Raw genomic sequence first — 12258 nt, 5'->3', positions numbered from 1 at the left:
AAACAACCAGAAAGGAGAATTGAAGCAAATGTTCCTTACAGTGAGTACTTTAAGTCAATAAAATATTCTGTTGTGATTGAAGCATACGTTTACATATAAAATAGATAAATCATTTAGTATTATGCATACTGTTCATTCTTATGGTTCATATATGTATATATATCCCTCTCATATAGGTATATATCTATATCATTTAGTCTTTTCATTTGGTTCTCATGTGATATGTGTATATATTCCCATTGTATCTTTCAGCCTCAATCATGTGGATGTTTTCTTGGTTTTGTGCCATTTTTATTATTTTGGTTATTGCTAGTATGGACGCAGTAGCCAAGACCACACCATACACCAAATTCACGAAGAAATCTGAGGGAAAAGAGATGTCAAAGGGCCCAAAGCCATCCAGTGGCCTACCTCCAGAAGAAGGAGCCCCCTTCAGAGATGCGGCTGAAAGGGCAGAGCCAACCCCTGACCCCTTAGTCCTCGATTCTGCCTTTGATGCTGCCACTCTCTTCCCCTCCGAAAACCTCACTCTTGACACTGCTGATTTCTTCTTGAATTGCTGTGATTGTTGTTCATCTGGACCAGGGCAAAAGGGAGAACCGGAACAGACTGGAAAGCCAGGTATTTGAAAATACACGAAGCCATATATTTCCCAGTTGTACAAACTTAGCGTTGAGAGGTAGTGGATTGGTGGTGGAATTGCCCGAGGGTTTCTACACCATCATGCCAGTGGGACAAGCCTAGGTGTAACACTGTGACAAATGCAATGGGTTCTGTTGCCCAGTGTGCTAAGCAGAGTCACATGTGCAGCTATTAATATTAAAATGAAATGAGATTAAAATTTCAGTTCTTCAGTCACACTGGCCCCATTTCAAGTGCTCAGCAGCCACAAGTGGCCAAAAAAGGCAGCACAGATTCAGAGCATTTCCATTGTTGCAGAAGGTTCTATTGGATGGTGCTGGTCAGAGCAGAGACTGAGCCTCCCAACAGTAGACTGGTATGTAGTTCTTCCAGTTATGCAGTCATCTCATTAGTGGCTCATGTAAAAAGGTGAAGTGAAAGTTCTGTGGTCTGGTGAGGATGTGTACTGACTGATGGATTTTTGGAGTGCTATTTGTAGTTAGGATTAGCAACAGAACACCTGTGAGGTGGAGAATAAAGGCAGGATTCAGTGTGCTTTTCATTGAAATTCTGAGGCAGCACTGTCTCCTTGCCCAGTAGTCTTCATTGAACATCATGGTTAAATACTTCAAAATTTCTAAATGTCTTTAATGCATACAGTACGAATATACTCTCACTTTTATTGTACTACGTTTCAGCTTTCCCATGTCCTACAACAGTAAATTCAAGGTAAAAGTGAGACCAGAATGTCAGTTTCAAATCCACTATTCCCTGACAGAATTACATATAAATATTTGTTGTGTCTTGCCTGAAGGATTTAAAGTCATAAAATCAGAAATTCCGCATCCTCATTAAGCTTTTCATTCATTTCATCCTATTGCAGGTACCTTTTGGGAAATGTGATCAGTGTTTATGCAGAGGTGAAATTGAAGGGGAAGGGAGCTGGGTAGGAATCTGAGGTCCCGAGATTTCAGAGTTGCCACAACATTACTGGCAACCTAATGAGACTAAGGAAATTATATTATTTACCAGGGTTTCTGTCAGTATCAAGTCTGGCTGGAAAGCTGCTTGGGGGAAGTGGGAGGTCAAGTAAACACAGCTGGTTGCTTAACTGTTTTCTAAGGCTGTAACAGCCAGGGCTTTTGTCTTACACTGATGGATTTAGCTAGGCTTTTCTCAGAGCTGAGACTCCAAATACCCAGGACATATATTCTAAAGGTGTGCCACGTTATTGGACTGCCTGGGGCATGCATATATCTTAGTCTGACTAGCTCTGCCATAGACAGACTGCTTGAGAGTTCAGAAGGTCAAGCTGTCACGGTCCTACCTTGGGGAAACTTCATTAGCACTCCAAGTGTCAGTTTCTAAAATAGTAAAATGGGGTAAGAATAATGGCAGCTTCATGGAGTAGTCAAGAGAACTGAATGAGGTTATATACAAGGTCTCAGTGTGATGCCTGGAATAGAACACATGCTCAATAAACTATGTTTATTTTTCTGGTTAGCTGTAGTAGGAGTCTTTTCTTATCCTGTGCAATATTCTGAACCTGATAGGATCCTGTTTTTGAGATTCATAGATATTTGTTCTAGCTTTACCAGTGTTTCAAAAACATTGTTTTCTTGTATTATTTATTTGTTTAATTGAAGCATAGATGATTTGCAGTGTTGTATTAGATTCTGGTGTATAGCAAAGTGATTCAATTTATATATATATAAATGAAAAGAAAAAAGTGAAAGTGGTAGTCACTCAGTTCAGTTCAGTTCAGTCACTCAGTCACTCAGTCGTATCCAACTCTTTGTGACCCTCTGGTCTGTAACCTACCAGGATACTCCATCCATGGAATTTTCCAGGCAAGAATACTGGAGTGGGTTGCCATTGCCTTCATCAGGGGATCTTCCCAACCCAGGGTTTGAACCTGGGTCTCCTGCATTGCATGCAGATTCTTTACCATCTGAGTTACCAGAGAAGCCCATATATGCATATTCTTTTTCATATTTTTCCATTACAGTTTATTACAGCATATTGAATATAGTTTCCTGTGCTATACAGTAGGACCTTGTTGTTTATTTACTTTATATATACTAGTTTATATCTGCTAATCCCAAACTCTTAATTTATCCTTTCCTGATTCCCTTCCCTCTTTGGTTACCATGATTTTGTCAAAAACATTGTAGTAATGTGTAATGTTTAATGTTGTATAAAAACAACATTAAACAAACTTGAAAATGAAAGTAAACCTGCTCAAACCCAACTATTTATTTTTTTTGTTATCTGTTAGTTCTTGGTCACATGAACACACATACATTACATATATCACATTTGTATCATCTACTGTGATGTAAGTAATAACTGTAGATTTTAAAAAGTCATGAACCTAATTTTACAGTTTCTGAATGAAAGTATTTTGAAGTATACAGCTGTATCTAATATCTTGCAAAGATAAAATTCCATTTGAAACTTTTATCTCCAGCTTCTTTCATTAATTCAGTTATGATAATAGCTGTTTCCCCATCTATTTGCCATGAAGTGATGGGATTGGATGCCGTGATTTTAGTTTTTTGAATGTTGAATTTTAAGCCAGCTTCTTCACTCTCCTCTTTCACTTTCATCAAGAGATTCTTTAGTTCCTCTTCACTTTCTGCTATAAGGGTGGTGTTATTTGCATATCTGAGATTATTGATACTTCTCCTGGCAAACTTGATTCCAGCTTGTGCTTCATCCAGCCCTGCATTTAGCATGATGTACTCTGCATCTAAGATAAATAAGCAGGCTGACAATATACACCTTAATGTACTTCTTTCCCAGTTTGGAACCAGTCTGTTCCATGTCCGGTTCTAACTGTTGCTTCTTGACCTGCATACAGATTTCTCAGGAGGCAGGTTAGGTGGTCTGGTCTTCCCATCTCTTTAAGAATTTTCCACAGTTTGTTGTGATCCACACAATCAAAGGCTTTAGCATAGTAAATGAAGCAGATGTTCTTCTGGAATTCTCTTGCTTTTTTCTGTGATCCAATGTATGTTGACAATTTGATCTCTGGTTCCTCAGGCTTTTCTAAATCCAGCTTGAACATCTGGGAGTTCTTGGTTCACATACTGTTGAAGCCTAGCTCGGAAAATTTTCAGCATTACTTTACTAGCATGTGAGATGAGTGCAATTGTGCAGTAGTTTGAACAAGTCTTTGGCACTGCCCTTCTTGGGATTGGAATGAAAACTGACCTTTTCCAGTCCTGTAGCCACTGCTGAGTTTTCCAAATTTGCTGGTATTCTGAGTGCAGCACTTTAACAGCAATATCTTTTAGGACTTGAAATAGCTTAGCTGGAAATCCATCACCTCCAGTAGCTTTGTTCATAGTGGTGCTTCCTAAGACCCAATTGACTTTGCACTCCAAGATGTCTGGGCTCCAAAATCACTGCAGATGGTGACTGCAGCCATGAAATTAAAAGATGCTTGCTCCTTGGAAGAAAAGCTATGACAAACCTAGACAGCATATTAAAATGCAGAGACATTACTTTGTCAACAAAGTCCATATAGTCAAAATTCTGGTTTTCCAGTTGCTATATATGGATGTGAGAGTTGGGCCATAGAGAAAGTACAGCACTGAAGAACTGATGCTTTTGAAATGTGGTACTGGAGAAGACTCTTGAGAGTCCCCTGGACTTCAAGGAGATCTAACTAGTCAGTCTTAAAGGAAATCAATCTTGAATATTCATTGGAAGGACTGATGCTGAAGCTGAAACTCCAGTACTTTGACCACCTGATGTGAAGAACTGACTCACTGGAAAAGATCCTGGTGCTGGGAAAGATTGAAGGCAGGAGGAGACGGGGACAGCAAAGGATGAGATGGTTGGATGGCATCACTGATTCAATGGACATGAGTTTGAGTAAGCTCTGAGAGTTGGTGGACAGGGAAGCCTGGCGTGCTGCAGTCCATAGGGTCATAAAGAGTCAGACATGACCGAGCTACCTACTGGGTGCCAAGAACTCTTAAGCACTTTATTGTTTCTCATCTTTGTAGAAAATGTTTAAAATATTATTACATGTCAGTGGATGATTTAATTGCATTTCAGAGAATTTTATGTAATTCTAGAGGTCATGTAACCTGAGAGTGTTCAACTTGGAATCAAACTAAATTTTTGCAGCTTCCAGCCCCAGCTCTTCAATTAAGTTTAGTCTTCTGGTATTTACACTAAACTAACCATGATGTCGGAGAAGGCAATGGCACCCCACTCCAGTACTCTTGCCTGGAAAATCCCATAGATGGAGGAGCCTGGTAGGCTGCAGTCCACGGGGTTGCTAAGAGTCGGATATGGCTGAGTGACTTCACTTTCACTTTCCTTCATTGGAGAAGGAAATGGCAACCCACTCCAGTGTTCTTGCCTTGAGAATCCCAGGGACGGGGATCCTGGTGGGCTGCCGTCTATGGGGTCGCACAGAGTCGGACACGACTGAAGTGACTTAGCAGCAGCAACCATGATGTAGATGGAAGAGTAGCCCCAGTACCCCTTGTACCCTGCAGACACTTGCTTTGTGCTCCCTGTGCCAACCTGGACACTGCCCTTTATCATTTCCCTCATGACCACATTAGGCATTTGGGTGTCATGAAGAAGGGGGTCATTGCACAGTGACTGACTGATCTTGCTTGCTTCTGCCCCAATCCACCCTCCCATTTATTCTCCATTACTTTCCTTTCTGCTCTTCCTGCTTTTCTAGACAGAGGAGCTTAACCACCGTTTAAGTGTGCCTTCAGCCTTAACCTCTGTTTCAAGCAGTTTATTAAAGTGCTTCATCCAAACAAATACAATGTTCTTTCAAAAAGGAAATTCAACAGATTGAATATAATTTTCCGCATTCCATCAGCATTAATTATAATAATTAAGATGAAAGATTACAATTTAATTGAGTGCACTTATCTACAGGGTTAACTTTCAAAGAAACTGGCCACAAATTATTCCAGTCAGGGGTTGCAAAACAGTTCCTATGCTTAAACAAGGCTGGGGTTGCAGGAAGGATAACTGTCTTTGGCCTGGGTCTCTGTGTGGCCCAGGTAAGTGGAAGGGATCCAGGCTGCTGGGACAAGCAAGGAACTAGTGATGTTATGAACCCCTCACCATCTGCCCCCTGGCCTTCTTTACCCTGATCGCTAGGTCTGTTCATGGTCTTTTCCATAGCTGTTTTTCCTGAAATACTCATCTTTTCTTTTCGGTCTTGGAAAATTCTAATTTGTTCATTGTGCCCCTTTTTTTCCCAGGATGTCTACTCTGATCCCATGTTAATTTTTTTTAACCACAATCTACAATAGGAACTTCTTCTTTTCTTCACATTGCTAACAGCAGTGTAGCCATTTCTATTTATTTGTGTGGTTATTTGCTCATGTTTCTCTTTTATGGGCTCTCAGCTCCATGGGGGAAGAGGGGCTGCTGGAATGTTGATGGCTGATTCCTGACACCTAGCTGGATGCTTGGTGTGTAGGACTCTGCAGTAGTTCCTGAGTCAGTGAATAAAAGAAGGAATGAGAAAACCCACAGTACTAGGTATTCTGGTTTTACTTCTTATTTGAAAGTGCAGCCCACATGAGCTTAATAGTCAGGTATTTTGTTCCTATTGTTTGATATAGTACTGCTTCTCTGAATCATTTGATCACTGCCATGAATTCAGTGACAAGTACTAATGGGCTCAATTTATCTATTCAGGTAGTGCAAAATTGCAAATCAGACAAAAATATTGTCCTTAGAACTCTGTAATAGTTTATTCTCACCCAGATCTTATTACTACACTGACAGTCATTGGCCTCAATAAAGTGACTGCTTTTTTTGAACTAGTGAATTTCAAAAGAGAATTTTCCTGCCCTGATGGTTTTTAAATCTCATTTCCAGGTTTTAAGGGAGAGGCTGGTAATATAGGGATCCCAGGGTCACCAGGAATTGTTGGACCCCAAGGTCCAAAAGGCCAGAAAGGAGAGAAAGGTAGGTGATTATATTCATTTCATGTTGAAACTCAACAGATGTTCTGCATCATTTTTAAGAAGAGCAGCTTGCTAAGTAAATACCAGCTTCTTGCAGGTGGATCAAGTTTTTAAAATGTAAAAACTTGGTAAGACATAGTGTGAGTTACATTTGATATTAAAATGTTAACTTTATAAATAGCCAATTGAGAATTTTAAACTTGCCTGGTAATCTCTCTTTCACAACACACACACACACACACACACACACACCCCTTCTCTATTTCTCATAGTCCACCTGGCTGACCCAGTGACTGGGAGCCACAGGACATACACATTCTGGGGAAGTGTACTTTTCTTTTTTTTTAATTAGCCAACAGCTTGCAGTTTGCACGATCTTAATTCCCTGACCAGGGATCAAACCCATGCCGTCTGCAGTGGAGCACAGAGCCCTAACCACTGGACTGTCAGAGAATTCAAGGGGATCTTTTCCTATATATTCCCAATTGAGTTCTTCTTTATGATGCAAATTAACTTCCTACTAGATAAAACTAATCAGAGCAGGCAATCCTCTAGAATATTCCATTTAGGCAAATGGCCTACCTGCCAAGAAAAATATGACATATCCTTTAGCTCACCCTCAAATCAGGGGTGTGTCGACGGTGGGAAGAAAACTGAATTAAAATAGAAGACATCAGGCTAATTGCAGTGACCTTGGACCCATCACTTTACCTCACCTGGATATTGAGGAACTAGACTAGATATTTATTTATACTCTGTTTAAAGAAGATTTGTTGTTTTGTGTGCTTTACTATATCTTTTCCAGCTCAGAAATTCTATAATTCCATAGATTTATCAGCAAAGAGGGTGTCCTGCCCAGGGAAATCCCTGGCTCTGTAAGTGCTTTGAGGTATTGAAGGAAGGTTACAGATTCATTGGGACATTTAGAAATTCCTCAGGGAATACCACCAGCCTGTAGAAATACCATCTATCCATCAAGGTAAATGTTTTAGCCTCAGTGTCACATGTCAAAAAATCTAATATCATCTATACATCACCCTCTGCATGGCTAAGGAACTGCCTAACTCGTTTCTAGTAGAACATTCAGTGAAGTAATTACTCAAAAAAGATGCTAAGGTAAGAGAGAGCCACTTCACACTTGTCAGTTAGGCGATTTTCATTCTCGGAAACATTTAATCCTTCTGTGGCTGAATTATGTTAGCAGAAAGCTCTGTGAAATAAAGATGAGTGATGAACTTCCCCAGTGATTTATACATTTGGAAGTTAGACTTCTGCAAGTAGAAGAAAAAAACAGGGAAGTATTGTAAAATAAAGTTCTTAAGAATATGCTTTGATGAGGGATCAAAAGTAGAAATTCATTTAGCCAGTCTATAAAGTGACAGCTGCGCTTTCCTTTCACTTCCACTTAACGTGGGCTCTTGCCTAAGACTTACCGTGGAAAAATAAATGAGTAGAATGACTGCATTTTGGGTAATCATTATGTGATTAAGTTCATTGTAAGTCGTTAAACTCTTTAAATGAACTTGAGAATCAGAATAACTGTGCAGTGAAGGTCAGGATATGAATATTGACAAGGACTGGGAATAGAATTATTCCTTCACTTCCATTCATAGTTATGTTCCCTTGAAAGGTATACAGAATTTTCCTGATGGCCTATGGGTTAATTTCCAAAATTTAAATTTCATGTGGAATGATAATGGAGGAGCCAGTTACTTAGAAAACTCTGCTGACTGGCTTATGGTGGGGGCGGGGGGTGGATTTCTCTAGCTAGTCTTATGAAATTTGGCTGAGACTCTTCCTCATGACTTTTAATTTGGTTTAGGGTTTCTTTTTCCCTGGCAAGAATGGAACAAAATATGTTGGTTATATCATAAATAATATGGCTGGCACATTGATGCCAACCAATATTATATACAATCATGTTTGACTCTACAGATTTCTAAACTTTTTCATGCCTAAGTTTCTTCTGTGATAAAAGTGTTGACAAAAATATCTGCTCTATCTTTCTTGATGGGAAATGCTACAGACTTTTGGAAATGAAAAACGTCCCAGGTGATGAAATGTGCTTTGTTATGTGAATTTCTCTGTTATATTAGAGACTGTTTTATTATCAAATAAATGTTAATATTATATTTAAAAAGGTTGAAATGTAAAAATTCATGGTAAGAGTTTGGAACATTACATGGTGCAAAGTAAATGCTCAATGAGAGTTAGTTATTGTTATTACTATTATTTTTGCTATTATTATTTACAATTAAAATAAACTGTACTGTAATATCTTTGGCCTTTGGCCAGGCCCATATAAAAGTTCATTTTGTGGTAATACAGCAAATATCTAAACCCCTGGATATTTTAATTTTTTTCAAACATGAATTTTCAGTTTTATAATTTGCCCAAAGAGCATATGAAAAACATTCAAACAAAAAGAAAATCAGATTTTCCTTGATGCTCTATGTATGTCAAGGACAATATTTTTTTCTTAAGTGGGTTTTTACCATGAATAGTTTTAGCTGATTGCAAAATGTTGTACTCTGTGTCAGCTTATATAGTGCATGGCACTATTTCTCAGACATTGTGAGGAATATAAAAAAGAGGACTTTTTAACTGTCATTCAAACTTCATAATAGGAAGCATACAAACACAGACATATATAATGTAAAGCAGAATATCATGAGTTTTGTATGAGATCTGAAAAGCTACAAGATTGCTGAGGCAAAAGCTGAACTCTGTCTGAAGAGATTTGGCACTACCTCCAAATCCTTTAAATGGTTCCTTTAAATGGCTTACCATCAATTGGAATAAAATGTTCCTAATGATGCTCAATGAATTCTTTTCCCATATTGTCTTTACCTTTACACATTTTGATAAAGGAAACAATGGAATGTGACACAGGTGTGAAATGGATGTTAGTTATATCATGGTTAATATAGCTGGAAAAAAGCTAATCTTGGTATCATTTTAGGATTCAAGGGAGAACGTGGAGACCAAGGAGCAAGTGGAGTTCCAGGATACCCAGGAAAGCCTGGAGAACCAGGTAGCTTATCAGTTCAGTTCAGTTCAGTTGCTCAGTCATGTCCGACTCTTTGAGACCCCATGAACCGCAGCATGCCAGGCCTCCCTGTCCATCACCAACTCCTGGAGCCTACTCAAACTCATGTCCATCGAGTCAGTGATGTCATCCAACCATCTCATCCTCTGTCATCCCCTTCTCCTCCTGCCCTCAATCTTTCCCAGCATCAGGGTCTTTTCCAATGAGTCAGCTCTTCGCATCAGGTGGCCAAAATATTGGAGTTTCAGCTTCAACATCAGTCCTTCCAATGAACACCCAGGACTGATCTCCTTTAGGATAGACTGGTTGGATCCCCTTGCAGTCCAAGGGACTCTCAAAAGCTTATCAGTATATCTATTGTGCATGGTCACATGTGTGGTATAGCCTTTAATTTTCTTCCTGTTTGTATTAAAGTTATCAAGGCAGTCAAAGGGAAATATAAATGATTAATCTAATAATTCAGTGTACTGATTGGTGGAATGTCACCAGCACTAGTTTGGGAGTCTGGAGATGATAGAAGTATCTGAGCTCTGCTCCTCTCTCTAGCTGTCCTTGGGGAAAAGATACCACAATCTTTCCGGGTTGAGGTTCTTTCCCTGGAAGATTCTGGGTTTTGATGGGCAATGTGGAAATGTATGAGAATAGCTGGATTGGACCAGAACGCAAAGTGTAATAGAACACAATGGGCAACTGTAGTTCTAATACTGCCTCATCTTAACAGTAAATACACAATATCTAAGTATAAGCTATTGCTTTTCAGTAGCATTAGCTCTTCCCCTTATGAGAGAGTAGCTTTATTTGAATGACTCAGTGTAAGAGTCTCCTCTGCGCCGCCATTGCTCAGGGGAGAACCAGACTTCCAGTTCCAGTTAGGAGGTTGTATTTCCTTTTGTGAGCTCTCTGATAATAGCCACAGCTGGTAAAGAACCTGCCTGCCAATGTAGGAGATGCAAGAGATGCAGGTTTGATCTCTGGGTCAGGAAGATCCCCTGGAGAAGGAAATGGCATCCCAGTCCAGGATTCTTGTCTGGGAAATCCCATGGACAGAGGAGCCTGGAGGGTTACAGTCCATGGGGCAGCAAAAAAGTCGAACACAGACTGAGCACATACATACACTGATAATAGCATCCTGGTCACACCCTATGTGAGCCTTAACCATGATTTAAATTTTCCATTTCAGGTGGAATTGGTCCTAAGGGGGACACAGGAAACATTGGCCCAACGGGAGTGAAAGGACAAAAAGGCTCGAAGGGGGACACGTGTGCCAATGGTACCAAAGGAGATAAAGGAGACAGAGGGCCTATAGGAGCACCCGGCTTGAATGGAGAGCCTGGTGCCAAGGGAGAGAAGGGCGAAGTGGGGGACAAGGGCTACTGTGGAGATTCCGGGGAGAGGGGAGAAAAGGGAGAAAAAGGCGAGGAAGGCATGAAAGGAGAGAAAGGCAGCAAAGGAGATAATGGAATGGAAGGGAAAAGTGGTTCAGATGGCCTGCCTGGGGTGCCAGGTGATCCAGGAGTCAAAGGAGAAAAGGGAGAGTTGGGTCTTCCTGGTCTCGTGGGACCTGTGGGACCCAAGGGCGAGCTGGGGAGCAAAGGGGTCAGGGGGTCGATCGGGAAGAAGGGTTCTCGGGGCCTCAAGGGCTCCAAGGGGGAGCGGGCCAGAGTCCCACAGTCGGCTTTCAGTGCTGCTTTATCCAAGCCCTTCCCTCCTCCCAATGCCCCTATCAAGTTTGACAAGGTTCTCTATAATGACCAAGGGAATTATAGCCCTGTCACTGGGAAATTTAACTGTAGTATTCCTGGGGCCTACGTTTTCTCCTACCACATCACCGTGAGGGGCCGACCTGCTCGGATCAGCCTGGTGGCCTGGAACAGGAAGCAGTTCAAGTCCAGAGAGACGCTCTATGGCCATGAAATAGACCAGACCTCTCTCCTCATCATCCTGAAATTAAGAGCAGGGGACCAAGTCTGGCTGGAAGTTTCAAAGGATTGGAATGGGGTGTACGTCAGTGCTGAGGATGACAGCATTTTTACTGGGTTCCTTTTGTACCCAGATGAAAACCCTAGCATTTCACCATGATCTTATGCCTTCAACACTGTAGTTTGGGTTTAGTAGAAGTCAAGTAACATTGGGTAGTGCTGTTGGAAAAAATAACCTTTGTTATTTTCATGATTATAAAAATAATACAGAAAAATTAAGAAAAAATGATATCACTTAGGTTGAATAATTCCTATTTTAAGACATCACCTTTAAGAATATTTACACATATTTGAGAGCATGTATCTATTAATTTTGTAGCTAGGTTTTTTCATTTTAGCATTATAATGGAATTTCTTATGTCCTTTAAATAATGATATCTGTATATAAAATATGAAGATTTATAATAAATATATTCTTACTAAATATTTCCTATATTTCATAAAAATGCATATAACTCTTTTCTGTGTGAATATGAGGCTAACAGCTGACATACAGTGGGCAGATATTTCTCAGAAATTTCTAATTCTGTTGGGAGGATTGCCTGCCAATGAAATGGAACTAGTCCCAAGTTAGTTTAATTCAGGGTGAAAACACAGAAAGAATAATAAAGACTAGCTAAAGTATCTTTAAAATTAATCACTGTGT

At 40.1% G+C, this 12258-nt stretch overlaps 1 protein-coding gene across 1 annotated transcript; it reads left to right on the top strand.

Moving 5' to 3' along the window:
- Window positions 1–260: 260 nt before the first annotated feature.
- On the top strand, window positions 261–11985 carry OTOL1 (otolin 1). Its single transcript, XM_055570343.1, has 4 exons — window positions 261–621; window positions 6496–6585; window positions 9547–9618; window positions 10814–11985. The coding sequence occupies exons 1-4, from the start codon at window positions 261–263 to the stop codon at window positions 11710–11712; spliced, it is 1422 nt and encodes a 473-aa protein (XP_055426318.1). The 3' UTR covers window positions 11713–11985.
- The last annotated feature ends 273 nt before the right edge of the window (window positions 11986–12258 follow it).

The sequence above is a fragment of the Bubalus kerabau genome, chromosome 2 (assembly GCF_029407905.1).
Source record: "Bubalus kerabau isolate K-KA32 ecotype Philippines breed swamp buffalo chromosome 2, PCC_UOA_SB_1v2, whole genome shotgun sequence".
In the NCBI taxonomy this organism is placed as follows: Eukaryota; Metazoa; Chordata; class Mammalia; order Artiodactyla; family Bovidae; genus Bubalus; species Bubalus kerabau.
The sequence above is the reverse complement of the archived record's forward strand: the minus strand, read 5'-3'. Positions and strand labels throughout refer to the sequence as shown.

Coding starts and splice junctions, on each gene's coding strand:
- OTOL1 (XM_055570343.1), top strand. CDS start 261: ATGTGGATGTTTTCTTGGTTTTGTGCCATTTTTATTATTTTGGTTATT. Junction 6,586..9,546: donor AGGCCAGAAAGGAGAGAAAG/GTAGGTGATTAT, acceptor GTATCATTTTAG/GATTCAAGGGAGAACGTGGA. Junction 9,619..10,813: donor AGGAAAGCCTGGAGAACCAG/GTAGCTTATCAG, acceptor TTTCCATTTCAG/GTGGAATTGGTCCTAAGGGG.